The sequence below is a fragment of the Hemicordylus capensis genome, chromosome 5 (assembly GCF_027244095.1).
Source record: "Hemicordylus capensis ecotype Gifberg chromosome 5, rHemCap1.1.pri, whole genome shotgun sequence".
Classification (NCBI taxonomy): domain Eukaryota; kingdom Metazoa; phylum Chordata; class Lepidosauria; order Squamata; family Cordylidae; genus Hemicordylus; species Hemicordylus capensis.
Genome location: NC_069661.1, coordinates 2,789,091 through 2,812,465, shown reverse-complemented (window position 1 = coordinate 2,812,465; position 23,375 = coordinate 2,789,091). Strand labels below are relative to the sequence as shown.

Here is a 23,375-nt window from a genome sequence, read left to right as displayed (position 1 = left end):
GGATCAAGAGGGCAGGTGGTAGGCTGCACCATTCCAAGCAACTTTTCAATCTGGCTTCCACCCCGGATATGGGACTGAGACTGCCTTGGTCGCTCTAGTGGATGACCTACGCCGGGAACCAGACGGTGGAGTGCATCCCTGTTGGTTCTGCTGGACCTCTCGGCGGCTTTCGATACCATTGACCATGGTATCCTTCTGGGCCGCCTCTCGAGTATGGGAATCTGAGGCACTGCGTTGCAGTGGTTCTGGTCCTTTCTTGGGGGGAGGGTCCAGAAGGTGGTGCTGGGGGACTACTGCTTGGCTCCATGGCCATTGGCCTGTGGGGTCCCGCAGGGTTTGGTCTTATCCCCCATGCTGTCTAACATCTACATGAAACTGCTGGGAGAGGTCATCCGGGGACTTGGACTGAGTTGTCAGCAATATGCGGATGACACTCAGCTCTATCTCTCCTTGTCACCTGATCCTAGGGAGGCGGTGGATGTCCTGAATCGGGGGCTGGAGGCCGTGATGGGTTGGATGTGGGCTAATAAACTGAGATTGAATCTGGACAAGATGGAGGTACTGTTGGTCAGTAGAAGAGCCAATCGGGATGAGGAGATTTTCCAGATGGGGCTGCACTCCCCTTGAAGGAGCAAGTACGCAGCTTGGGGGTATTACTGGACCCAGCTCTGCTTTTAGAAGCTCAGGTGGAGGCGGTGGCCAGGGGTGCCTTTGCACGGCTTCTGCTAGTGTGCCAGCTGCGTCCCTTTCTCGAGAAGGCAGATCTGGCCACAGTTACCCATGCCTTAGTCACATCACAGCTGGATTACTGTAACGTGCTCTACGTGGGGCTGCCCTTGAAGAATATCCGGAAACTGCAGCTGGTGCAAAACACGGCAGCTAGGGTTTTATCTGGAGCTGCCTCTTGGGAGCACATCACACCCATTCTGAAAGAGCTGCACTGGCTACCAGTTTGTTTCCGGGTCCAATTCAAGGTGCTGGTTTTGACCTTTAAAGTCCTTAACGGTTTGGGCCCGGGATACCTGAGGGACCGCCTGCTCCCAAGGGTTGCTGCCTGCTTGACGAGGTCATCTGGGGGGGGGGTGTTTCTGCTCCGGGTGCCGACAATGAGGGAGGCTCGGTTGTCGTGCACTCGGGTCAGGGCCTTCTCTGTTGCTGCCCCTAGACTCTGGAATGCTCACCCGGTGGGTATCTGTTCCTCAGTCTCCATCACAGTTTTTAGAAAGCATGTCAAATCGTGGCTTTTTACCCAGGCGTTTATATGATTGTCTCCACTGCTGCTTCTTGTATTTTGTACTGTTTTTACGCTAGTGTTTTAGTTTAATTTTTAAAATCAGATTTGTTTTTATATTTTTTAGCTCAATATTTTAATGTATCTTGTTTATAATCTTGTGTTTAAATTTTATTGCAAGCCGCCTTGGGATTTTCTTAATGAAAGGCAGGGGATAAATATAACTAACAAACAAATAAATAAATCTATATTCTCAGGAGTCTCAAACTGAAACTGATCCAGAGTCATCACATGAGAGGAGCTGCTGGACAGCTTGGCAACAGACACTGTAACAATTGTGGAGTTTGAATCAAAGTCGGCCCAAATACGAGATATTTTGTCCACAAAAATCTCATTAAAAACATCACAGCGAGTAATTGTTGGTTCTGAGTGCTGGTTCAAGGGGGAAGGGGCACACACTAGCCCCTTCACAACCCTGAACAACTCCACTGGACATGAACTTGCGGGCACGATACGGGCGGAATTGCTTCTTTGCCGCACATATTGCCTGAGCAAAGGTCTTCAAATGTGCTCCATGTAATAATCTGTCGGATTCGAGTCAAGTCTTTCTCCACTTGTGCTCTAGTTGTCTACCTTGCTGCTTCCGCCCCTGTAGTTTTTCTGTATACCAAGGGGCCAGTTTCAAAGCGGGTCGGAGAGGACGCTTAGGAGCTATTGTGTCCACTACCCTGGTGAGTTGATTGTTCCAATTCTCCACCAGAGTGTCAACAGAGTCACTCTGTTGCAGAGCCAACCCAGCAAAGCCAACATTAAATCCCTCCAAGGCTTCTCAGAATTCTATGGGATCCAATAATCTTCTCGGATGGACCATCCTAATGGCCCCCTCACCCCTGCAGAGGTGGGACATGGTTGTAAGTCCAACCTTAACCAGAAGGTGGTCCGTCCATGACAATGGGGAAATCACAGAATTCCCCAGCCACGGAACACCACCCTGCTCAGAGTGAAAGACCACATAAAGTGTGTGACCAGCAATATGTGTTGGTCCTAAAACCACTTGGGATAGGCCCATAGTTGTCATGGCCGCTTTGGACTCCTAAGCCGCCCCGGAAAAATTGGTCCCAAAGTGAACATTGAAGTCCCCTTTAAGTATTTGTTGGGGAATCCTCCTTATCAGTGATCTTTTCTTAGACAAAAGGCCACCTGCCACAGAATGCCTAGACCTTATCAGCTACTAGTTGGAGGGCTGTGGGCCAGCTCCAGCCTCCAAGGCAGGATGCCTCTGAGTACCAGCTGCAGGGGAGTAACAGCAGGAGAGAGGGCATGCCCTCAACTCTTGCCTGTGGGCTTCCAGCGGCATCTGGTGGGCCACTGTGGGAAACAGGGTGCTGGACTAGATGGGCCTTTTGGGGCCTGATCCAGCAGGTCTTTTCTTATGTTCTTACCTCCAGAATCCTAGGGTGCCCCCTCACCTGGAGTCTCTGCAGCCTGCCAGAATGCAAAGCTGGGGGCAGTGGACCTGTCAAGCTGTCAGGATTCTGTCAGTCTGAGCCAGGAGTTTCAACCTTGGGACTCCAGATGTTGTTGGGATACAATTCCCCTCATCCTCAGCCACAATGGCCTTTGGGATGATGGGAGTTATAGTCCAACAACATCTGCGTACCCAAGTTTGAGAACCCTCAACAAGCAGAATTAATGCTGCCGTCCTCATTATGAACCTCATTAAGATAGTCAAAGGAGGTTTGTCTGAGGGTGCCGTGGGTACGTCTGGTAGTAACTCAGTGGTGAGCTGTCTTTATTGTCACCCCAGGGTTGTGGAATGCACTTCCTGTTGAAATCAGAGCTGCTCCATCCCTGATGGCATTTAGGAAACTATGGAAGACACACCTGTTCAGCCAGGTTTTAGTTGAATTTTTATTTTTATTGACATTGTTCTAAAAGGAATGTTGCCTATGTTTTTAATGTTTGTTTTAATTTTGGGCTGTTTTATTTGTTTGCAAACTGCTTTGAGTCTTTTGTAACAGGAGGTATACAAATGTACTAAATAAATAGTACAGAAATCATGTCTGACATGCTGACTGCAACTGGGATTTTGGTGCTGCTGGCAATGTGTTCTTGGCCTTGTGGCTACTGATTTGTCAGTGAATGTGCTTTCACATGTAGCTAGCCATGCTGAGCTTTTTCCTGCAAGAAGAGAGGCTGGATACCGAAATGCATCATAACGAAGAAGAAGAAGCAGTACGCAGGGCCAGTCCTAACGTTTTTGGGCTTGTGCTGCATTGGCCAAAGATCAGGTTGGACAGTAGAAACAGAATGGGAGGCCTCGGTTCAGCAGAGATGCTGCTCTTGTTCCCGCAGATTCAGTTCTGCATCACACGGGCTGAGTAACCATCCAGCAGTTCTGGATCCAGCAGTCTTTGCTCCACAAGGAGGGACAGCCCAGAGTTTGCCAGTCACCCGCGGGTGGTGGTTGCTGTCTTGAGAGCGGGAGGGATGCTCTGACTCTCTCCTGGTTGCAAGGACGGTTACTTTCACCACTGCTGGACCTTGCCTCGTGCCTTCCTGGGGTCTTAGGCTGTAGTGTAATGTAAAGTGTGCCGTCGAGTCGGTGTTGACTCCTGGCACCCACAGAGCCCTGTGGTTGTCTTTGGTAGAATTGGGGGCCATAATGTGGTCAGGGGTGAGGCCTCCCTAACTTCCCCCCATAATTGAAGCACTGCCTGAGAGCCTTTTAGGTGGGGGGCAGGATGCGACAGATGGGATTCTGCTTGCCAAGTGCGCTGCCATTCAGCTCTGGGCCCTCCTTAGCTGCACATCAGTGGTACTACTTAGAATTTGAACTGCTACTCCAGGGGTGTGCTTATGGCGCAGCATTTAGGCAAATGAACTAAGTAGCTTCCACTTGCAGCAGATGTTGTTGTGGGACCACAACTCCATCCCCAGCCACAACGGCAAGTCCAGTCAGACTGCTGAGTTACGATTATCGGGCTCCTGTCCATATGCCCTGAATCGCTCCTGTACTGGAGCATTCTTGCCCCAGATAAGAAGATCCCGCTTCTCAATGGGGACCTGTTAGGGGGGGACCTGTTGGGGGGACCTAACAGGATGAGTTGTTCTCCCCTTTGTAGTGCCTGGTTGGCTCCCCCTTCCAGCAGGAACTGGATGGAGTGCTGTGCATATGAGAAGTGAGAGTCCCTTGCCCAAGATCCTGCTTGACTCCAGAAGTTTCCCCTGCTGTGGCGCTGCGAGTTTGGCTAGCCTGGTACATAGTGAGGCGATTCTCACGATCACCAAAAAGCGGGCGAAGGGAGCCTCGCCTGCTTTCTGGAGACCGTCAGAACCACCAGGCTCGCAGGTGAGCCCAATTGCTCTCAAGCAGGTAGCCTGCTTAGGGAGCCCTCCCCTAAGCCCAGGTTAGTGGAGCGAGTGCTCTGCTAACCGGGGACCTACAACTGTGTGTTGCCGTGGTGCGGCTCCACGCCCAGCAACACACAAGGAGACCCCTGGCAGGAAGCTAAAAGCAGCCTCCCGGCCTCAGGGGTCTTTCCAGTATGCCCCACGCACTCACATGGGGCATTCTGGAACTTCCGGGGGCCTTGTGGCCCCTGATCCCCGCAGCCCCCACCGGCTCCATGATGAAGCCGGCAGTCGTGTAGGCGGCTGATTTGGCCATTGCATAACTCCCTTCCATGATCTGTGTGACAATGCAGGGAGCACCAGTATGTTTCCATTGCCACAGGTATCTTCTAGAGTTCAGATTTGGAGAAGAGAGTGTTTGGCTGAAGTGGGCAGCCTTGGAGGTGGGTGGCAGCTGAAGCTGCTCTTCGGGGACCAGGTGCAAAGGGGTCCCTCTGCAGCCTGGGGGGACAGAGGGCTGCCTACTCTCTTGGGCTCCCCTGTGTCCTGCTTGTATACTTATAAATAATAACACCAATATTATGCGATGCAGAACCAGAAAGAAATGTCTCGAATGTCAAGCAGGAGTCTCAAACTGTGGCCCTACAGCTGTTTTTGGACTACAAGACCCATCATTCCCAGTCAACATTGCCAGTAGCCAGGGATGATGGGAGTTGTAAGCCAACATGTGTGCAAGAGAGTGGTAGTTTGAGGCCCCCCCCCCCTGCCCTGGGGCGAAAGGTTTCAGCCCTTGTTCTGTGTCAAGGTGCCCTGGACAGATTGCAGGTCCTTTGATATTGGAGAATTCTTGAGAAGAGTTGGGCTTGATAATTCTTGGTCTGGCAGCTGGCTTTGGGCATGGCGGCTCTTCTTCAAGGGCAGAGGATGAGAGCAGGGAGCTCTGCTGATGCTCTTTGGGGGAGGGGGGCAGAACAAGGGTGTGGAGGGCCTGGAATTTGCTCCTCTCACTCAAGCTGCAGTTTTGGCCCCTGCTGGAAACTCAAACAAGAGTAATCCCAGCTTGTCATACTGGTTTTTGTCTCTGTGTGAAGAGTTTAGGAAATTCCCCTCTTAGTTGGGTTGGGAGGGTCCAACTTGGCTCTGAATTCCGCTAAATTCCTGCACTTCAAAGAGAGAACCCAGGACTGGAAGAGGCAATGTTAGCCTTCCACAGGGTGTGCAGGGGCGGGGGTCATGGTGTGTGGTGGGGAGGATCAGGCACAGAGAGAGGCTGAGAAGAGCCTCAGAGTTGGGAGAGAATGAATAGGAAGAAAGTAGAGTATTCACTCCTACTGCAAAAACTGGAGGGTGTAGCTCAGTGGAAGAGCAGCTGCTTTGCATGTAGAAGGTCCCAGGTTCGCTCCCTGACAGCATCTCCAGGTAGGGCTGGGGAAGAAGACTCCTGCCTGGAACTTTATTGAAGCTGCTGCCAGTCAGTGTAGACCATACTGAATGGATGGAGCAAGAGCCCAGCTCAGTATACGGCAACCTCCTGTGTACCCATGTTCCCGGTTCAGGATAGACAAAAACACATTCCATAAGTAATTCAGAAGTAGTTCTCTAATTTATCATGCCTATAATATGAAATTAATAATGTCACATCTTATAATATGAAGTAGCCAACCATACAGGGTTGGTGTGAGGGTAAAAATTGGGGAGGGGGCATGAGCTCCTTGGAGGGAGGGTTGGGAAGAAATGTAATAAACGAAAATCATGATTTGGATCAACAAAATCAAAATCCTCTCTCACGCCCCACCAACCACCTGCCCCCAAAGAGGGGGGCAGTGGCACCCAAAGATGGAGTGTTAGCTGAACTGGCAAGCGGGTATGACCCTGGCTCACTGCACTTCCTTGCTTTATCATCATCTCTTTCTCCTCCCCTCCCTTACATCTCCGTTTTCTTCCAACCTGCTTCTCCCATGATTCGGGAGAAGCAGAAGCGTGTCCCTAATGGTGTGGTAGCAGGCCAGCTCAGACTTACGGTCCAAACTGCTCCCAGTAACAATGTCTCCGTAACAAAGGCTTCCAAAAACAATTTTTCCTAATATCAGCATTCCAAAATAAACTAGCAATTAATATCAACATCTAAACTCTAAACCTAAAAATTTCAGTAGGCTTGGCCAGACTAAACAAACCAGATTCATACATGTTACACCCAGATTAACCAAGCAAGCGCCCACTAAATACTGTTCTAACACTAAAAATACATAAACGAGTACAGATTAAACCCAACATAATTATTTATTAATATTAGTGATATTGGCTGACATCCATAGCAAAGAAACATGGGTACATGGAGATAAGCAGTCTCTGTGCCACCTGAAAATATGTCCCTGAAGGTTACACAGCCCTCAGGGACATATTTTCATGTGGCCTAGTAGGTTTCCTGGGGAAGGAAAGGGTGTCACAATTGCCCCTTCCCTGGTGCAGTTAGTCTGGAGATGCTGTCAGGCGGCTCCTCTCTCTGCACTGGTGCTTCCTTGCTCTGGATGTCAGCCATATTTTTTTTCTTCAAAAAAGTGGTGTGTGTTCAAGAGGTGCTATTAACATGTTATTATACATAGTTATGTAGAAAATGTTCACACAGCTGCAGATAATGAAGATGGATAAACATTATTATTATTTTGCATGTATATCCCGCTCTTCCTCCAAGGAGCCCAGAGCGGTGTACTACATACTTGAGTTTCTCCTCACAACCACCCTGTGAAGTAGGTTAGGCTGAGAGAGAAGTGACTGGCCCAGAGTCACCCAGCTGAATGGGGATTTGAACTCGGGTCCTAGTCCGGCACTCTAACCACGACACCACGCTGGCTCCTGTGGCCAATAGATTTCAAATTCCGATGAAATTCCAGTCATAACATTAATTTTCAAAGCAGTCTATCCACATCCTTCTTTTTGGTGCGCCTTGAAAGTAAGGACATAAGAACAGTCAAACAACAATGATGGCGTGCAGGAAGGTGGTTTCCCCGGGAAGGCAACGGAGCTGCCACGCGCGAACAAGAGAGCGGCTCCAAACCACCCGCCGTGACTTCTTCTTCCTCGATTACGAAGAGAGCCGGAGCGCCTTTGGGATGAACGAACAGGATGAATGTGGGGGTCAGGCTCTTGCTTTCAGGCTGCATCGGAGCAAGTGGGTGGGTTGGAGCCCACGAAGGCTCCTGCAGAAACCTACGAGTTTGCAAGGGGCTGCCGCCTCCTGCTCCTGCTCCTGCTCGGCTCTTCCTTAAAGAAAGCGGCATGCAGGCTGATCTCCTCTTCCCAAGAGCTATTTGTCTATCTATCTCTTTCGAATGACTGTGATTGAGATGCCGCCCTTCCAAAAATGGCTCGGGGCGGTTTACATCAAACCAAAACAGGAGAGGGGCTGCTCCAGGGCCTCCCTCCCGCCCCCTCCCCCCCTTTCGTCCTCACGACAAGATGGTGAGGTAGGCCCGGCGGAAGGGCGCTGGCTGCTCGCGGGAGGCAGGAGGGGCGGCTGGGCGCTGTCCTCCCCCCCCCCCCGCCCCGGCCAGGCCTCCAGTCTCAGGACCAGCCCGGCTCGGGTTCATCGCTCTGGCGCCCCCTGGCGGGATAACGCTGCAGCCGCGCGGCCCCCCTGGATGCTGCGGGCGGAGGCGGCGCGGGGCGGGGACGGGACGGCGGTGCCCGGCGCTGGGCTGCTGCTTCTGCTGCTGCCCCGCAGGCGTGCTGCAGGGAGGAGGGCGCCATGCTCCGCTGCGGGCTCCAGCGGGCCACCAGCCTGCCCAACCTGGAGAAGGGCGACAAGCAGAGCGACCCGGTGGCCAGCCTGACCTTCCGAGGTGAGCAGTCCGCCCTCCCCGCCCGGCTTGCCCCACCGCTGCCTTTGCATCGCGCGGGGGCAAAAGCCTCTCCCCCACCCCGCCCCCGGGAGAGGAACTTATGGTGGGGGGCGCCCTGGAGGGGGTCCTGGGCGGGGCGGCGGGGTGACGGTGCCTCTCCCAGCCCATTCTCCCAGGCTGCGCTGAGAGGAGGTCTCTCTCTCTCCCTGACCCCCCCATCTCCCCCCCCCACTGCTGGCTCTTTGACTAACTCACCTGTCGAGTCAGGCTGTGCCCTCCTGCTGTTCAGTGCCCCCAGGAAATGTGCCACTCCATCACGGAGCTTTTGGGAGGAATAGGGTGGAAATGCCATGATCATCACTCGGGGCTGGGTGGGTCTGTGGTCTGAGTCCGGGCACAGCCTCTTCACCTGCGTTTTCTCATGCCAGAGTGCTTTTGTCCTGCAGGGGAAGTGGGGAGGTCTTTGCATGTGTCCGGAGGCATGGTGACCCTAAAGGCTCTTGGCTCTTCTTGGGGTGCTCCCTCCCTCTGCCATCCCTTTGGGAACACCCCTGGACCCAGTTTTTCTCTCGGAGTGTCCAGATAACCACTGTGGCCCGGCATGTTTCTGCCCCCAGAAGGCCGTGGGGTGGGGACTCTCACTCCTGCTGCGGCAGCCTCTGGGTTCGACATCCGTCACTCATGGCCTCAACCTGGAGATGCCCTTGAAGCCGGCCCGGACAGGCCAGCGCGTTCAGAATCTGTCTGCTCATTTGGACTGGAGCTGTTGTGAGCTTGGCCACACTTCTTTGGAAGCGTCTTCATGGGCTGCCAGCTCCTTTTGCACCCAGTTCCTGGTCCTGGTGTTGACTGTCAAAAGTCCCCAATGGGTGAGGCCCTCCTGAGGAGCTCAGAAGTGCCTTCTCTCCCCTTCTCCTCCTTCAAAGGGCTACCCTACGGGCAGAGGAGGACAACCGAAAGGATCAGGGGCTTAGGGCACCTTCCTTGTGAGGCCGGGCTAGAGCAACTGGGGCTCTTTAGTTTGGAAAAAAAGATGACTGTGGGGAGACATGACAGAGGCCTATGAAATCATGCCTGGTGTGGTGGGGAGAGAGAGACATTTCTCCCTCTTTCACAACACAAGAACCAGGGGTCATTTCATGGAACTGATTGCCAGGAAACTTGGGACCAACAAAGGAAGTACTTTTTCACATAGCGCATAATTAATCTTTGGAATTCTCTGCCACCAGATGTGGTGGCGGCGGCGGCCACTAGCTTGGATGGCTTTAAGAAGGCTTAAACAGAATTTTAGACAAATTCATGGAGGACAGGTCTATCAATAGCTACTAGTCTGGTGGCTATATAGGCTATCTCCAACCTCAGGGGCAAGATGCCTCTAAATACCACTTGCAAGGGAGCAACAGCAGGAGAGAGGGCATGCCCTCAGCTCCTGCCTGTGGGCTTCTCAGAGGCATCTGGTGGGCCTCTGTGGGAAACGGGTACTGGAGCAGACGAGGCTTGGGCCTGATCCATCAAGGCTATTCCTATGTTCTACTGGTCAGTGCTAAATGGGCAAAGAACAGGACCTGTTCTGAGGTGACACCTTCTTCAGAATTCTCTCCCCCTGGGCATTTGGCGATCTTTCCTTTTCTTTTGGAGGAGAACTGCCTGTTTTTCCTGTGCCTTCAGAGCCTGAGCCTGTTCTTGTGCTTCTTTTGACACGCGGCTTTTATTGTTCTCCTCCTCTTGCTGCTTCTCTTCAATTAGGCTCCTTGCCTTTGACAGGGATGTGGTGAGTTCTTGAATTCATGTTTTAGGCTTGAATAGTTCTAATTGTGAATCACTGCCCTGGAAGGTCACGGAAGTGAATAGGAAGTGAATAAGAAGTTGACAGAGCCCAGACGAATGTATTTTGAAACTCGTGTAACGTCCTGTTAGCCAGAGGAGTGGATTTGTTTTAAGATAGGTACAAATACATATTATGGCATTTAACTGAATGGTAACGGGATTCATAATGCCATGGTTTTATTTTTATTTTTTAATGTTTATAAGTTTTTATAATTAACATTATTATGGTTTATGGGAGAGGTTCTCAAAGCTGGGTCCCCTGATGTTCTTGGACTACAAATCCCATCATCCCATGCTGATGGGAAGATGATGGGAGTTGTCATCCAACAACTTCTGGGGACTCAAATTTGAGAACTTGTGGCTTATGGCCAAAGAAACAAAGAATTTTTGAACTTTGGGGATTAACATAAACACAGAGGGGGAAAGGGAGAAAGGGGGGTATTTGTCATGCAAGTCAGTATGGTATACCACCAGATGTTTTTGCACAGCAGGCATCATGGTGCAGTATCCTGGCCAGTCCAAAGCAAGTAAGCATTTAGACCAGTGTAAGTGCTACATGGGCAGATCTGGTTACAGAACCCACTGATGCAAGCGCTCCTTTAAAAGGGGCTGTCAGCCCCTGGATCTTGTGAGGACTTGGCAACGCCCCTGATGAGGCTGCTTTAAAATATCACCCAGCAGCTCACCCTCTAGCTGGTAGTTCCATTCCACCCCCAGCTGAGCTTCCGTGTGGGCAAGGGGCAGTTTTAAATTTGCGTGCATGTAAGGAGATTAGCATATGCAAATAAGCAATGGCCTTTTGCTTCTCACTAAAGATGTTGTGTCAGCTCCAGCAGTCTCTGGTTGATATACAATTTTGGAATAACTTCCCTTTAAATTCCTGTCTTTTCTCTTTGGATTGTAAGCTGCCCTTTAACAGGAAGAGGTGCCCGGGTTGCATATCTAGGATTCCAGCAATTTCCCTCCACCCCCCCGCCCCCTCCCTTTAATAGTGTTCTGTGCTCCCCTGGGAAATCGTCGTGGAGTGACCATATATAGTAGGTTTTGGCTTGGCACCGAACTCTGAGCCAGCAGCAGAAGGAGGCAGCCAGACAGACTTCCCCGGAGGCCTCTTAGCATCCGAGCCCCTTCTATTGTTTTGAGTTGTGTTCTTTCTGAGAGCTCTTCCTTTTCCTTTTCCCAGTTTGGGGCAAACCAAGTCATGTCAAAGAGTCTGCCCCACAAAGACTGATTGCTCCCTGCCCGCAATGCATAGTGCTTTCTGTACTCCACTTATGAGCAGTTGATCTAAAGGTTTGGGTAAGCGGCGAGCTGGCCAAATTTGCAGATGACACCAAACTATTTAGGATAGTAAAATCCAAAGCAGAGCTCCAAAAAGATCTCCCCAAACTGGGGGAGTGGGCGACAAAATGGCAGATGTGGTACAATGTTAGCAAGTATAAAGTGATGCATATTGGGGCAACCCCCAACCTGGCAACTTTGCAAATATGCTGATGGGGTTTGAGCTGTCGGTGATTGGCCAGGAGAAAGATCATGGTGGACAGCTCATTGAAAGTGTTGACAGTGTGCAGCAGCTGTGAAAAAGGGCAATCCCATGCTAGGGACAATTAGGAAGGGGATTGAAAATAAAACTGCTATCGCCCTTATACAAATCTATTGTGCTGTCACATTTGTAGGGCTGTTCTGGTACAATTGTAGTTATGGTCACCATACCTCAAAAAAGATAATAGAGAACTGGAAAAGAGCACCTTTCTTATGAGGCTAGGCTACAACACCTGGGGCTTTTTAGTTTAGAAAAAGGACAACTTCAGGGAGACATTATAGAGGTCTATAAAATTATGCATGGTGTGGAGAAAGTGGATAGAAACCATTTTTTCTCCCTCTCACATAACACTAGAATGAGCGGCTGTCCCATTAAACTGCAGACCAGGAAACTTAGGACTGACAAAAAGAAGTACTTTTTCACACAACACACAATTATTCTAGTTATTCTCTGCCACGGGATGTGGTGATGGCCACTGGCTTGGATGGCTTTAAAAGGGGCTTAGACAAATGCATGGAGGAGGGGGTCTATCAATGGCTACTATTCTGGTGGCTGTGGGCCATTTCCAAGGCTCAGAGGCATGATTCCTCTGAATACCAGTTGCAGGGGAGCAACAGCAGGAGGAGAGAGGGGATGCACATACCTCTTGCCTGTGGGCTCCCCAGAGGCATCTGGTGGGCCACTGTGGGAAACAGGAGGCGGGACTAGAGAGGCTTGGGTCTGATTCAGCAGGGCTTTTTCTTACTTAGTATTATTTTAATTTTATTTAACATATTTCTATACCACCCAAAACTTGCATCTCTGGGTGGTTTACAATTAAAATCATTTAAAAATTAAACTCATTAACATTGAAATCATTTAAAACCCAACATTAAAAATGTTAAAACCATAGATCTAATTAAAAGCCTAGGTGAATAAATGTGTCTTCAGTGCCTTTTTAAAAGTTGCCAGTGATGGGGAGGCTCTTATTTAAACAGGGAGCACATTCCTAAGTCCAGGGGCAGCAACGGAGAAGGCCCGTTCCCAAGTAGCCGCCAGAGGAGTTGGAGACAGCTGCAGGCGAACATCTCCAAATGATCTCAATGTGTGATGGGGCTCATGGTGAAGAAGACTTATGTGCTTATGAGCACCTCGCTTCCGTTTTTGACATGCTTGTTACAGATGGAGAATGAGAAAACATACAACTGTCCCTGGAGAGATGCTGTGTGGGGCTGAATGGGGACATTTGCTCTGTAAAATATGTTGGAGCTAGGAAACTGGCAGCATCAGCTCTCAGCTGCAATGTCTCATAGTGACCACTGTGGCGGGGAGGGGTTAGGGTCATGGATAAAAGTGCTGGACTCCTCACCTCTTTGTTCTTCCAATGTTAGTCTCCATTTTGTCTCTCCAGAGATGGCTGTTTGTTTTGGTCTCTCTCTTCAGCCACGAGCTACAGCTGAAATTAAGCTGCAGGCTTTTTCACATTCATTTGTAACCTTTTCTTTAAATAAATCCTTGTAATCCTTCAGTGCTTAAGAACTGTCTCTAGACCTCTTGCTTTGGTGCTTTCTCCAAAAGTGGGGGGAGCCCCAGCCCTACCTGGAGCTGCTGCCAGGGACTGACTCTGGATGTTTCTGCATGCAATGCGGAGGCTCTGCTGCTGAGCTGTGGCTCCATCCCGCTAAAGTGCAGAGAGGACGCTGAGTCAGACCCCTGGCCCAGCGAACTCTGCATGGTTACCCCGATGGGCAGCCCTCCTGGGTTTGAGACAGAGATGGGCCTTTCCCAGACCTGCCTGGAGAAGCTGCCAGCAATGGAAGCAGGGGTCTTCTGCGTGCAGGGCAGGGTCCTCCACAGAGCTGCAAGTTGTTCTTGCAGACTGGGGACTTTGGCCACCTGGGGCTCACCCACACGCTTGCCAATTGCTTTTAGGCCCCCAGGAAATGTAAGTTTCTGTCACGACTGAGATACCTTTTGGCGTTACAGGAGGCTTGACACACAGGGCTTCTTCTGCCCTGAATCTCCTTCAGGAGAGAGTGTGTGCATGCACACACCAGCCAAACTTACCCTGAAGTCCCTTCGCAATCCTTGGACCCACTCCGCACACATGTCAGGCTTTGTCTTGCGAATTCTAGCTTATCTCGAGGAATTTCTGGATTTTTAAAATGCTGGTTCCAAGCTACGTTTTCTCAAAACGCTGGAGTAAATAGGGAGAGGCACTGAGATAGAATCATTAGCACGATAAGAGGCATGGTCTCCTCAGAAATGCAGGCCTATCTCTGCAGGGAACTCTCTCCCACCGCCCCCATTGGCTAGGAAGGAAAACACTGATGCCTGCCATGTGTACTTGCAAAAATGAAACCCGAGCGCAGAGGGGAGGGGCTGCTTCCCTCAATGCCGCGAGTGTACTTCAAAGTGGCTTTGTTCAACATTTACCCCGAAGCCTGAAGCCAAGTGCAAATCACCTCCTGGAGGACTGTTGCTCAGTGGGGTTTTCTGCATTCAGAAAGTCCTGGGTTCAAAACCTGGCAGCGGGGTATAGCTAGAATTGAGCGGATGGGTTCAAAGAAGAGACCAGTGTTAATGAGAGCCATGCTGCCTGCAGGTTGGCTATTCATCAGGTAGAGCTGCGTAGTTAACTGCACAGCTCTACCTGATGAATAGCCAGCCTGCAGGCAGCGTGGCTCTCATTAACACTGGGCTAGGAGTGGGGATTGAGGAGCCAATGGATCTCTTGTGCTGGACCCTTCTCGTCTTTTGCATTTCCTTCTCATATGCAGCTTTCCCGCCTCAGGGCGGTTTTCCTGATTCCACTTTCTCCTCATACTTCCTGTTTGGGCCCCATAGCCCCACGGAGCCTTTTGGCAGGGGTTAAACATAATTTCTGAAATCAGCCCCCAGTGGTGCAGAAACATGAATTCAAACAGATACCTGTGTAGTTTTGCCATTCTGACACTTGCAAAATCTCTTTTAGGGGTGAAAAAGAGGACAAAAGTGATTAAGAACAACATCAACCCTGTGTGGAATGAGGTGAGCCCATCTTCCTTCTCTTTGGGTGTTTCAGGATACATTTCTGGGCTTCATTTCATTTCATCCGGAGATCACTGCAGTTTGGTCCTGGTAGTTGCTCTCATAGGAACACAGGAAGCTGCCATATACTGAGTCAGACTCTTGGTCCATCTAGCTCAGTATTGTCTACACAGACTGGCAGCAGCTTCTCCAAGGTTGCAGGCAGGAGTCTCTCTCTCAGCCCTATCTTGGAGATGCTGCCAGGGAGGGAACTTGGAGCCTTCTGCATGCAAATATGCAGAAGCTCTTCCCAGAGCGGCCTCATCCCCTGAGGGGAATATCTTACAGTGCTCACACATGGAGTCTCCCTTTCATATGCAACAAGGGTGGACCCTGCTTAGCAAAGGGGACTGTTCATGCTTGCTACCACAAGACAAGCTCTCCCACCTTTGAGGAGTCAGGGATCAGATATGGAAATTGTGAGCAATAGTTGCTACTCTCTGAGCATGTACAGAATTCCTTTACGTCTCCACTAAGTACTTGCAGCTGGTCCCCACATGCCCTGGGCGGGGGGACAAGACGCCCAGGTTAAGAAGCATGGGTTCAAGGCTGGCCTGGACTGTAGGCCAGGGAGACTCCTAAGACTCCCAGCCAGCCAGGGATGGATTGCGACGGGAGGGCAGGCAAGGCCAGGGTTTTGTGCTGATGGGACTCAGGGAGACATGACTGCTGGAGGGATTTTTACTAGATCCAGACCCTGATGATGTCTTGCACAGGGTGTGGCCCTCTTTTATCACACAGCGCCATTCTACTTCGATGCATCTTCTTCACAGTCTGGACAGGCAGTTATATAGAAGCAGGAGGCCAGGACTCACCCAGAGTCATTTTTTAATGGACAGGGCCCGTGCCTTTCACAGGGAGCAGAGATTCGACAGATGGAGCTCCCTCCGGTCACTGTAGCTGCACACCAGGAAAAAGCTGCACCTGGTTGACGTTTGCAAGGCTTTCTTGAAGCTTCTAAAAGTGGGGGGGGGCAGGGCGGGGGGGGAGCCCTCTCCCCAGACCTGGGAGCAGGACTTCCAAGTGGCCACAACATCTCCTTTTTTGGAAGAGCCTCCGCTCCCCCCCTCCTCGAGCACTGACTCCTTTTCTCTTTATTTCCTTTAGGGGTTTGAATGGGACCTGAAAGGGGTTCCTCTAGACCAGAATGCTGAACTTCACGTGGTTGTCAAAGACCATGAGACCATGGGCAGAAACAGGTAGGAAACCCCCACAGAGCCTCTGAGTGTGGCCAGCTGGTTTAGGAACCTTGAATGGAGGATTCACTCCAGGTTGGTGTGAGAAGACTGAAGCTGGTTCCTAGTTCCCTACTTGATTGAGGGCCAGATGCACGCAGGGGGTGTTCTCAACCTTGGGTCCCCAGATGTTAGCTTTCTGCTGCTGTCCTGGTCCCAGTCGAACCAAAAGAGAACATGGTCCTGACCCATACAGACTAGACTAGACTCTAAAAGGGTAAGGAGCATGCTAAAATGTGCAGTAATAAAAACTGAACACAAAATTGTTGACACATGTGTTAGCAAAACAACTATGTGGAAGACACTAACAATTATTTTAAAAATATTCAACATCATATCTCTCAAGAGCTGATGGGCCCTGACAATAAACAAGAATGTGATTCTTGCCAGTACGATTCTTACCAGACACGTTCCAGCCTCAAGATCTTTTTTGGCCATGCAAGATGTATTGCCTCTGCGAGTTCACATCTAGCAGAGTTGTTCAGGGTTGTGAGGGGACTAGTATCTACCCCCAATTCCTTGAACCAGAATTTGGAGGCATCAGTTACCCGCTGCGATGTGTTTAAAGAATTTTTCGCAGATAAAATCTCTCGGATTCGGGCCGACTTAGATGGATACTCCACAATTAATTTGATGTCTGAACTGAAGGTGTCTGACAACTCCTCTTATGTGACTCAACTGGATCAGTTCCAGTTTGTGACTCCTGAGGATGTGGACAAGCTGCTTGGAGCGGTGAGGCTTACCACTTGCTCTCTTGACCCTTGTCCAACATGGCTTGTTCTATCTAGCATGGAGGCTGTTGTAGGAGGCCTGGTGGAAATCATAAATGCCCCTCTGAGGGAGGGCAGGATGCCTCCTTGTCTTAAGGAGGCAATTATTAGACCTCTTTTAAAGAAGCCTGTGTTAGATCCCTCAGAGTTGAGCAATTATGGGCCTGTCTCCAACCTCCCATGGTTGGGCAAGGTAACTGAGAGGGTAGTGTCCTCTCAGCTCCAGGCAGTCTTGGAGGAAACTGATTATCTAGACCCATTTCAAACAGGTTTTAGGGCGGGCTATGGGGTGGAGACTGCCTTGGTCAGCCTGATGGATGATGTCCAATTGGCAATTGACAGAGGAAGTGTGACTCTGTTGGTCCTCTTGGATCTCTCGGCAGCTTTCGATACTATCAACCATAGTATCCTTCTGGAACGTCTGAGGGTGTTGGGGGTGGGAGGCACTGTTTTACAGGGGTTCTGCTCCTACCTCTCAGATAGATTGCAGATGGTATTGATTGGAGACTGTTGCTCTTTAAAAGCTGAGTTTAAGTATGGTGTCCTTCAAGGCTCCATACTTTCTCCAATGAAACCGCTGGGAGAGATCATCAGGGGATTTGGAGCTGGGTGTTACCAGTATGCTGATGACACCCAGATCTACTTCTTAATGTCAACTCCTTCAGGAGTTGGCATATCCTCCCTAAATGCCTGCCTGGAAGCAGTAATGGGCTAGATGAGGGAGAATAAACTGAAGCTGAATCCAGATAAGACGGAGGTACTTATTGTGCGGGGTCGGAACTCTAGAGACTATTTTGATCTACCTGTTCTAGATCAGGTCACACTTCCCCAAAAGGAACAGGTTCGCAGACTGGGAGTACTTCTGGATTCACACCTCTCCCTGGTTTCTCAGGTTGAGGCAGTGGCCAGGGGTGCTTTCTATCAGCTCCGGCTGATACACCAGCTGTGCCCGTTTCTCGAGATCAATGACTTCAAAACAGTGGTACATTTGTTGGTAACCTCCAGACTTGACTTCTGTAATGCGTTCTACGTGGGGCTGCCTTTGTACGTAGTCCGGAAACTTCAGTTGGTTCAGAATGCAGCAGCCAGGTTGGTCTTTGGGTCATCTCTGAGAGACCACATTACTCCTTTGTTGATGGAGTTACACTGGCTGCCTATAGGTCTCTGGGCCCTAAATGGCTTAGGCCCTGGGTATTTCTCTGGAGGTCCATCTCCATTTGCCGCCAGTTCGTCTGGTGGCCACACGAAGACGGGCCTTCTCGGTTGCTGCCCCGGTACTATGGAATGCGCTGCCTATTGAGATATGATCCTCCCCATCTCTGACAATTTTTAAAAAATATTTAAAAGCCCATCTTTTTACTCAGGCTTTTTCAGCTTCTTAATAATGTATAGGTCTTAATTCTGTGATTGGTTTTTAAATTGCTAGTTTTAAATTGTTAGTTTTTAATTGTTTTTATGTGTTTTTACATGTGTTTTAACTGTTTTATCATTGTGAACCACCCAGAGAAATGTGTGTGGGGCGGTATAAAAGTTAAATAAATAAATAAATAAATAAATAAATAAATAAATAAATAAATAAATAAATAAATAAGATGTATCAATAATGCCAGAGTGAAAACAATGATGGCAGCCTTGCCAGTGCCACCCCCCCCCCTTCAGGTTGAAAAATGCTCATCTAGCTCAAAGAATGAAGAGGATTTGTTTGCCATGGACCAAGTGCGCCAATTCTTGTTTTTGTGGAAATAAATCTCTTGTCGCCAGGTTGCAAGACCCTGCAAAAGTGGAGGCATCCCTTCTTTCAGGGCTGGCCCTGGGGTTTGGGGTGCCCTAGGCAGATATGACCAATATTTTTATGCCACTTTCAAACAAAAGTTTCCAAAGTGGTTTACATAGATGCAAATAAATATATAAAATGTCTCCCTGTCCCCAAAGGGCTCACAATCTGAGGCGAAGTTAGATTTTGGTCCCCCATCCGCCCGCCCCCTGAATTGCAGATCCCTGGCTTTGACTTGAGCCATGCAGATGGCCAGAGAGTGCCTGGCTTGCACTGATCCAGTGGGAGAGAGTTCCCAGTCTATGATGTGGGCAAAGCTCTAATACTTCAGGGATGAAAGGATGCTGCTGTGGATTTGGAGACCCAGTCTGACGAAGACCATTTCTTCTGGGCCATGGATGCTGAGGCAGGTCATTTGTCAGGATAGGGAGCGCAGCTTGTGACCTTCGCTGTTTATTGGGGGCTGAGGTGCAACGAGCAAGAAAGGCTGTGTATTTTGGGGGGCAGAATGTGCAGGCCCTTTGGCGGCCAGGAGGACATCTTACATTCCTCCGCCACTGTGCAGGACTTCAGGGCTGCAATGCAAGAGGGAGGGAGAGAGATATCATCATGGGCAGGGCTCTCTTCTGGCACGGTTTAAGTGCTCCCCTCCCCCACCGAATGGCTGTCCTAGGCATCTGCCTAGTGGACAGCCCAGCCCTGCAGTTCTGTAGGAACCTAGACCAGTGGGTTCCTTGCTGAGTCCTGCAGCCGAGAATGCCTCTCCTATGGCGCTGGGCATATGTAAACCAGGCACCTACTCTCTGCCTTGTGCTGTGGGGGCCAGAGGAGAGAAGTCCAGATGTGCTTAATGAGCAAATGCCATGGGATGTGGTGATGGCCACCAGCTTGGAGGGCTTTCAAAGGGGCACAGGCAGATGCATGGAGGACAGGTCTATCAATGGCTACTAGTCATACCTGTCAAGTTTTGGATTTGAAAATAAGGGAAATTTTCCGACACCCGCCGCGAGCCAGCCCACCGCCACAACCAAGCTCCAGTATCTCTCAAATTTTAAGATAGGTGTACAAGAAATCTAAAATAACCACTTGTCAACCACTTACTAACTACAATTAGGTGATCAGAATCTGATAGGCCTTCCTTTGTTGACACTGAAATGCTGTGAACATTCTTATGTTATAATACAGCCTAAATGAAAACACAAAAGTGTATATGAAGGCAATTCATAAATTCAGTCTAGAGTTTTTGGAGGTGGCTTGACAGAGGCTTTGTTTCCGATAGTATACACGCATTTCTTTTGTCTACTACAGCTTTTGAAACAATATAAACACCAGCCAATTCTGTTCAACAGAGACAAAAGTGAAATGAGTGTACACGGCACAAGCAACAATTCTTCTTTCAACTTACTTCCACCCTCTGAATCCCCCCAACTCCCCCCCCCCCCCAAAAAAAACTTTTCTCTCTCTGCAGCCTAAACTTTCTCTGGAATGAGACCTTTGTGTTTATATTAATTGAGTAGGGAGAATGCTTAATAATTTAAAAAGCCTCATCAGGCTATTAGCTTGATAGCCAGCCAATTCACTACCAGAGCCAGTCAGAATAAAAATGTTGTCAAAGGCTTCCGAAGCCAAGCTAAAGCTTGCTTATATTATCATCATCTAATAAATTTGCTCTTGATTTGAACAAACATATGCTGTTTGTTCATTCAAAGGACAAGAAATTGGTGCTGTTTCAAATGTACATCATTTTCGTGTTGGACAGCCTAGGGCCTTCTGCCTGCCACCAGCCCATCCCAGGGCTCAGATTACAGCGTACTGGAGTGTGTGTGCGTGTGTGTCTTCCACAAAGATGGGTGTGGTCACTTCGTATTGATTGTGGTCACATCAGAAAGGAAGTAGCCTCAATCGCAGGTTATATAGGAAACGGTTTCATATATTCTTGCTCTTAAGCCCTCTTAATATGGTGTCCCTTGGTTTCCTCGCTGTCTAACAGCTTAACGCCCCACGTTTCCACAGGCAGGCAAGGGATGTGCGAGCCAGCCAGATGAACCGAATTTTCAAACGAACAGCAGGAAACAATGCTCGGGCGGTCTTGCGAAAAGGTTGCAAACGTGATTCCCAAACTAAACAGCCTGCCCTCCCCCCCCATCCCGTTCTCCAGCCATACGTCTTCCAGACAGCAGTGGATTTAACTTTCCATAGCGGGATCAAGGGCTTTCGAGCACCTTATCACTGCCACCCCTTTCCCTAGCAAAGCCCCGCTCACCCAGGGGCGTATCTATAGGGGGGGCGGGGGGGCACATGCCCTGGGCGCCACTTGAAGGGGGGGCGCAATTTCTTAAAATTAAATAATTTTTTAAAATGGCCACCAAAAACAAAATGGCCACTGGGCATGCTCAAATGACCTCTGTGAGGCCCTAGGGCATGCCACGCCTCGCAGAGGCCATTTGAGCATGCACAGTGGCCATTTTGTTTTCAGCGGCCATTTTTTAAAAATATATATTTTTAAAAATGACCACCGCACATGCTCAAATGGTGCCTGTGAGGCCCTAGAGGCCAGTGGGAGGAGGGGGAAACTTTGCAGACCCCCCACAGCCTTTAAGATGTCCCCCGAAGGGGCTACAGGTAATTATTTTTTTAAAAAATTAATATAATATGTCACTGTACACATATTCAGATTGGCACTATGTACAGAGAATAAGGGCTTGTGAATACTGAGCTGAAGTTTATGAGCTAAGATTGTATCCATTTGCTCTTACTTTGCTTCTTGTGATAAGTGAGTTAAATGCGATGTCTTAATAATATGGCTATTAATGGTCACTTTGTCTTTGAATCAATGTGAAATCCTTAGTATTAAGGCCCACTGGGAGTTTCTTGCTCTTTCTCTCATTTTTACTGTCTTTCTGAAATACTAGAATATATTCCAAGCAGTGACACAGTTTACTTTGCATATCATTTAATTATTTTCAGAGTATCTGGGAAAAGTCAAATTCTCCATTTATTTTTAAAACTTATGTAATCGTGATGCTACAATGCATAGCAGAGAATTAGACAGGCACTTCTTTTAGTTTTTCCAAGTAAAACTCCGCATAATATTTGGGGATTTCATGAGCCCCAGCAAGCTGAAATTTGTCGTTTTCCAGCATTTTAACCTGAGCTATCCAAACAAATTTGGATAGTTTTAAAAAATATTTAGTTTTTAAAAATATCCACAATTTGGATAGTTTTAAAAAATAAATCTGAAGTGGTAGATAGGAGCTTGACCACATGTATGATATTGGTAATTTTTGTAATTTTTAAAATTTTTAAAATAAAAGTTTTCTGAAACATGTGTGTCAGTCAGATGTATGTTGGGGGTGTGGCGGGGGTGTGTGGCGGGGGGGCGCAATTTCAGTGCTTTCCCTGGGCGCCGTTTTCCCTAGTTACGCCACTGCGCTCACCATATGCTTGTGGTGGGGCGAGGAGGGAAGGGTAGCGCGCCGCAGCTTTGCCTTCCCCTTTTGCTGCCGTATGCCACGACTCCCTCCTTCCTCATGGCATCCAGCCTAGCAAAGCCCGAGTCTAAGCACAGCCTCCAGTGCGAGTCCGGGCAAGAGCGGCTGCTCACCCCAGGGGGATCCGGGCAGCCTAGCTTGCTAGCCCCTCCCGCCTCTCTACCATTGGGCGGAGGAGGAAGCGGTGGGGCCGCTATAGGCCGCGAGAGGCATCATTCCGCGGTCCAGAGGGAGAACCCGGGAGGCGCTCGGCTGCCTCTTGTTGTGGACGGTCTATAACATATCAGAACCAGAGGTACCAAATCAGAAGTATGGTGAAATATATGGGCCTGGGTGACTCCATGTTATATCAAGAAATGAAATAATACCTGAACTCTGACATACTGTTCCTTGCTCTGTGAGGAGCAGGAAGCAACCTGGCATTGTGTTGTTAAATGGATATGCAAGAAACACACAAAAGCTTTGGCCTGAGCTTTCATATGCTAAATAGACAACCAAGGTGTCTGTGGATGGGTTTGCCAGACCTGTTGAGTTCCTCCTTCCATTGTCAGTGATGGCTCTGCAATGCCCAACTGATTAGCACAAATTGCTGTCTATAGAAATTCAACATAGCCAAATGCATAAAGAGATCCGTCTGTAGATTTTAACCTTACCTCACTGACAAATGTATTGATTAACTCAGTCTCACACAGGCACACCTTCTTATGTTACTTCAAATATTCTCTTGTTTTCAATTACAAGCAAAACACTGGATAAAGGTACATAATGGAATAACTGTCTGACACCAAATGAGACCAATTCCACAATTCCATTACTAACTCTGAATTTTAACACCTTCTGGGGACCAGACTGCCAAGATGTAATTTGCAGCATCTTAGATGCAGATTTCCCCACCCCTCCCTTCCTGAGAGCGCACGCAGTTTACAGAAGATGAAATCCAAAGATATCTCTGGACTAGCTGATATCCTGAATAATTAAGATCTTGTTCAGAAGGTGGCAGGAAGTTGACACCTTTTTGGACATACAGGAAAAGAGGATATTTTTGAATAGATCCTATTCAAGGATCAAAGAGAAAATGACTATAAGAATGAGGCTTTTGAGACAGAGAGTTAGCATTCTTGTGCCTACAACAAGATCTGCTCACACGCTTTCCCAGAGTTTGCTGCCCAGCCGCGGGGCTAAGCAGGAACTCTGCCCGTGCTCAGAGGCTATGACTCTCACTGCGCAGTGAGAAGTCAAGGCTCCCCAGCCATGGAGCTCTCA

The 23,375-nt window shown here is 49.2% G+C and overlaps 1 protein-coding gene across 8 annotated transcripts in view; it reads left to right on the top strand.

Moving 5' to 3' along the window:
* The window catches only part of DYSF (dysferlin), a 220,962-nt gene that overhangs the window by 7,486 nt on the left and 190,101 nt on the right, over positions 1 to 23,375 (top strand). For 6 of the 8 annotated variants that reach the window (XM_053256342.1, XM_053256339.1, XM_053256341.1 and 3 more), the window contains exons 1-3: positions 8,331 to 8,424; positions 14,748 to 14,803; positions 15,950 to 16,041. In XM_053256342.1, the coding sequence (XP_053112317.1) occupies positions 8,331 to 8,424; positions 14,748 to 14,803; positions 15,950 to 16,041 (242 nt within the window). Of the gene's footprint in view, positions 1 to 8,330; positions 8,425 to 14,747; positions 14,804 to 15,949; positions 16,042 to 23,375 lie in introns of those variants that run through there. The other 2 variants (XM_053256343.1, XM_053256337.1) reach the window with 1 other exon arrangement.